This window comes from Nematolebias whitei, chromosome 9 (assembly GCF_014905685.2).
Source record: "Nematolebias whitei isolate Nwh7 chromosome 9, NemWhi1, whole genome shotgun sequence".
NCBI lineage: Eukaryota > Metazoa > Chordata > Actinopteri > Cyprinodontiformes > Rivulidae > Nematolebias > Nematolebias whitei.
Genome location: NC_056506.1, coordinates 29,069,598 through 29,075,137, shown reverse-complemented (window position 1 = coordinate 29,075,137; position 5,540 = coordinate 29,069,598). Strand labels below are relative to the sequence as shown.

The window sequence follows — 5,540 nt, the reverse complement described above, 5'->3', positions numbered from 1 at the left end:
TTTGTGTTTCAGTCTGTCTGTGGTGGTGGAGGATGCTTCGTCTTCCTGTTGTGTAACGGTGAAAGTTCTTCCCTACATGACCATAGCTGAACTCAAGCAGCAGGTGAAAAACCAGTCATCTAAATAAAATCAATCAAAACCTGTGCTGAACTGTCATTTACTGACCGAAGCCTTGTGCAATACTCTGTCATTTACTGACTTCCACGGTAAATACTTGACTTCAGGTGTTTCTCGAGTATGGTTTCCATCCTCGGGTGCAGCGCTGGGTGATTGGTCAGTGCCTGTGCACAGAGCTGAGGTCGTTGGCTTCATACGGGGTGCAGAAGGATGGGGATACGGCGTACCTTTACCTGATCTCTGCCCGTCAAGTCCACGTTACACGCCAGCTGTTCCAGCAGGACCTGGATAGTGCTCTTCTTGCAACACCTCTTCCCCCAGGAAACGGCACCACCTCCCAGGACTGGAGGGGTTACAGCACCCTCCCCTCAAGGCTTCCTCACAACAGCCCAGGTGAGTTCAGCAAACATCTATCAAGGTTCAGTGTATGTTTTATATTTTTTAGACTGCAAAACATCTACAGTTTGTGAGTTTAAACTGTTTTTAACACTTTCATTTGAATCCAAAAAAGTTCAATCTGGTCCTCTGGACATTCAAAAAACAAAAAAACAAAGAAAAAAAAATGTAGAAATGTTTCTACATTTTTTTTTTTGCTTTGTTTTTTGTTTTTTTGTTTTCTTGTTTTTTGAATGTCCAGAGGACCAGATTGAACTTTTTTGGATTTTTCTACCTGGATTATTGAGCATGCATCAGGATACTTTCATTTGAAGTTTCTTTTCCCTTCTTGTCTATGTTGAGCTGTATTAGCCATCTTGTGCCAAACTGTATTTACAGGTGCTGATCATAAAAGTAGAACATCATGAAAAAGTTGATTTATTTCAGTAATTCCATGCAAAAAGTGAAACTTGTATATTATATTCATTTATTACACACTGATATATTTCAAATGTTTATTTCTTATAATGTTGATGATTATAACTGACAACTAATGAAAACCCAAAAATTCATTATCTCAGAAAATTAGAATATTACTTAAGACCAATAAAAAAAAGGATTTTTAGAAATTTTGGCCAACTGAAAAGTATGAGCATGTACATCACTCAGTACTTAGTTGTTGCTCCTTTTGTCTGGATTACTGCAGCAATGCAGCGTGGCATGGAGTGGATCAGTCTGTGTCACTGCTCAGGTGTTATGAGAGCCCAGGTTGCTCTGATAGTGGCCTTCATCTCTTCTGAATTGTTGGGTCTGGTGTATCACATCTTCCTCTTCACAATACCCCATAGATTTTCTATGAGGTTAAGGTCAGGTGAATTTGCTGACTAATTAAGAACAGGGATACCATGGTCCTTAAACCTGGTACTGGTAACTTTGGCACCGTGTGCAGGTGCCAAGTCCTGTTGGAAAATGAAATCTGCATATCCATAAAGTTGATCAGCAGCAGGAAGCATGAAGTGTCTAAAACTTCCTGGTAGAAGCTGTGTTGACCTTGGACCTCAGAAAACACAGTGGACCAACACCAGCCAATGACATGACACCCCAAACCATCACTGACTGTGGAAACTTGACACTGGACCTTAAGCAACATGGATTCTGTGCCTCTCCTCTCTTCCTTCAGACTCTGGGACCTTGATTTCCAAAGGAAATGCAGAATTTACTTTCGTCAGAGAACATAACTTTGGACCACTCAGCAGCAGTCCCATGCGAGACGCTTCTAACGCTGTCTCTTGTTCAAGAGTGGTTTGACACAAGGAATGCAACAACTGAAACCCATGTCTTGCATACGTCTGTGCGTGGTGGTTCTTGAAGCATTGACTTCAGCTGCAGTCCACTCTTTGTGACTCTCCCCCACATTTTGGAATGGGTTTTGTTTCACCATCCTCTCCAGCGTGTGGTTATCCCTATTGCTTGTACACTTTTTTCTACCACATCCTTCCCTTCACCTCTCTATTGATGTTCTTGGACACAGAGCTCTGTGAACAGCCAGCCTCTTTAGCAATGACCTTTTGTGTCTTGCCCTCCTTGTGCAAGGTGTCAATGGTTGTCTTTTGGAAACTGTCAAGTCAGCAGTCTTCCCCATGATTGTGTAGCTACAGAACTAGACTGAGACCATTTAAAGGCCTTTGCAGGTGTTTTGAGTTAATTAGCTGATTAGAGTGTGGCACCAGGTGTCTTCAGTACTGAAGCTTTTCACAATATTCTAATTTTCTGAGATACTGAATTTGGGGTTTTCATTAGTTGTCAGTTATAATCATCAACATTAAAATAAATAAACATTTGAAATATATCAGTCTGTGTGTAATGAATGAATATAATATACATACAAGTTTCACTTTTTGAATGGAATTACTGAAATTAATCAATTTTTTCATGATATTCTAATTTAATGACCAGCACCTGTAGCTTCTAGTTTCAGTTTAGAATTTAGTGCATATACATTAATATTATTTCTGTACATTCTCATGTCAGCCTCCTTCTTTAATAACATGACAATTACAAATTTTCTGCCCTGCAACATGAAGCAAAACCATCCAGAAATATAAAACCTTACACAGATTTTCCTTTTAATTCAAAGCTGGTGTTTTTTTATTTTTTTGTAGAGTGCAAGTTGCTCTTGTTTCACTGTTTTTTATCCTGTTTTCACTGATTCCAACAGGTACAGGTGGAGGGAATAACATCAAAGATGTCCTTAATATTGAGAAGCTGCAGCTGAATGATCACTCCAGCAAAGCCAGTAAAACACAGGTATTTCTCCAGTCCATTGATCAAAATACAGTAATACTAAAGTAAATCAGTTCATTCCGTGCTGTTAGACTTCTAGTCTTCTATGAATGTGATAGAGCTTTTCAGTCGGGTGAACTGAATCCTAAATGTTCTAACAAGGTTGAGTCAGGTCCTCTGGATGGGTTCTTATTTGTTGAAACGTTTTGTCTTTTATCCAAAAGACGTAATTGCCCAGCACACTCCATCCAAAGCTGAACAGTCGACGCAGGTCATTCACGTGCTTGTGGGACGTTCATTTTCACACACACCTTTCAAGACACGGAGCTCTTGTGAAACCCACTGCAGTTACACGTCACCGCGCAGGTTTCTTCCCTCCAGAGACCCTCTACTCCGTCCCTACATCTGCCATTAGGCCACAAATCTATCATGAAGAAAGCGCCACACTTTTCAGCAGACGGGACTCCTCCATGATGTCTGCTTCATATCCAGGAGTTTGTGGCTATTTGACTCATTTAATGTGCTCAAAGAGTCATTCCCGCATTAACAAACGTACCCACAAACTTCTGACTAATCAAACAATACTCAACGCATACGCCTGTGAGAAAACGTTCGGCCCAGGTCTTGTGTCGAGAAGGTGCTCTTTATAAGACTGAGTTTGTTGCAGCTCCTCTGGCTGAAGAAGTCTTTTGGATAAAAGACGCAACGTTTCAGCAGAAGAACCCGTCCAGAGGGCCTGACTGAACCGTGTTAGATTTATCTACCTGGATTATTGAGCAGCATCAGGCTGAACTGTAAATGTTCTTTTGCTCTCATCTCATCTCACAGCTGACGGAGTGGGCATGTCCTTCGTGCACTTTTATCAACAAGCCCTCTCGCCCTGGCTGCGAGATCTGTGCTACCGCCAGACCTGACACACAGAGCTGTATCCAGCAGGTACGAGGTTAACAACCAGTGCAGTTGAAACACTCCTAACCTTTGTCCTCACACAGTCGCCCTTTTTATTCCCCATCTCTCAAAGGAAAAAGGAAGGATAGAGGATCGCAGGAAGTTCGGTCTAAGCAGCAGCTGACTGCTCATGATCGCAGTCAGGATTTTATTTCTCGCTCACATACAAACACACATTCACATACAGAAAGTGAGGGGGCTAACTCTGCCACATAACATGTTGACAAAATACTCACACGGGGACGGTAAAGTGCACTGAAGGTCGTCTGAACGCTGGAGGTGGCGCGGCATGAACGCGAAGCTGCGTCCGTCGAGGTTCGTACGACAAACTGCCGACGGAGCGCTTCTGTCCGTTTATATATCGACAACATGACATGATCACGACGTGCATCTCATCTGGCCAGACCACCTGCTATTTATTTTAGAGGGCGTGTGTGTGTGTGCATGTGGTGCAAACAGCACAGACAGCCTGATATTTATTTTAGGGGAGCAAAGGTGATGTACGTTTTTGGCATTTGAGTCCAGCTGAAGTTGAGGGAGCGTCGGCCACAACGTCTGCCAACTGTGAAGCAAGGGGTGAAGCCTTGCGCAATACTCTGTCATTTACAATGTCGGTGCCAAAATGTTCTTGGAAAGGAACGAAGAGAAAGCATGGTTTGTTTACAGGGTTGTCAAATGCTTCTTTTTTTTTTATTTTTATTTTTTTTTATAACATTGTATTTAGTGTATTATTTTTACCGAGATGCATTAAGCTTATGATGTACATTTCAGCCAGTGGTTTTATTGTACTTAATTCCCTCTGAGCTGTGAGAGCTAAAGAATAATGATTTCAGTACGTAATCTAAAAATAAAGGAAGGAGTCACTGTCTGTGTGTTTGAGCCTTTCCTTTGTTTCTTGCAGTTTCTTTTGTGGTTAGGTGGATACAAGTAAATGTAGTTTTATATGAGCAACAAGATCCCAGTTTACAAAATCTGAAATTATTTGACTTTAATTGGATATTCAAAGTAAAATAGTACAGTAGTCCCTCACTACTTCGCGGTTCGTTTTTTGCGGACGCTACTGCAGTTTTTCAAAATCAGATTGAACATGACACACAATTGGCTGATTGATGGATGAGCCATACGATCGGCATGCATATTTTTATTTAAAATAAATTATTTTTAGCATCTGCTGCACCTGTGTGCAGCCCACACTGCAGGAGAAACTTCCTCCTACAGCTCCTCTGTCAATCTCTGTTCTGCAGCGGAGAAGTGGGCGTGGCCGAGACCACAAAGTGCAGCCGTGGCAGAGAGCTGATGACATTCTGTGCTCTGTTAGAACATTTAGAAACATTGTTTAGAATATTGATATATATATATATATATATATATATATATATATATACTAAAATAAACTACTTGTACTACTCTTCCTACGTCGCAGTTTTTCACTTATTTTGGGGTAAAACCAGGTTAATGACATTTGCAAACTCCACACAGAAGGTCCAGGTCCAAATCAGGGATTGAATCCAGGACCTTCTTACTGTGAGGCAACGGTGCTAACCACTAATCCACCCAGTAGACGTCAAAAGTGGAGGATAAAAAACCTGTTTGAATTTTTATACCAGCAACATTAAGAGTTGTTGTTTAGCACAACTTGTAACTAATCTGACCTGTACTCTAGAAAATCTTATTTAACACCTTGACCTCTTTACTAGACATTCTGAATTCTTGAATATGCATGTGTGCGTGGCTGAAATGAGAAAAGATGTCTATAAATCTTCATAAATGCTGTTGCTCTCTTTCACCTTTAGCTTGCAGGATGCCGTGACCATGAG

General features: G+C 41.2%; 1 protein-coding gene across 1 annotated transcript in view; it reads left to right on the top strand.

Moving 5' to 3' along the window:
- sharpin (SHANK-associated RH domain interacting protein) overlaps positions 1-4,011 on the top strand; it is a 10,660-nt gene extending 6,649 nt beyond the window's left edge. The window contains 5 exon segments of the mRNA XM_037681301.1: positions 13-103; positions 225-510; positions 2,711-2,799; positions 3,604-3,711; positions 3,797-4,011. Coding sequence (XP_037537229.1) covers positions 13-103; positions 225-510; positions 2,711-2,799; positions 3,604-3,711; positions 3,797-3,847 — 625 coding nt within the window. The 3' untranslated portion in view covers positions 3,848-4,011.
- Positions 4,012-5,540: the final 1,529 nt, after the last annotated feature.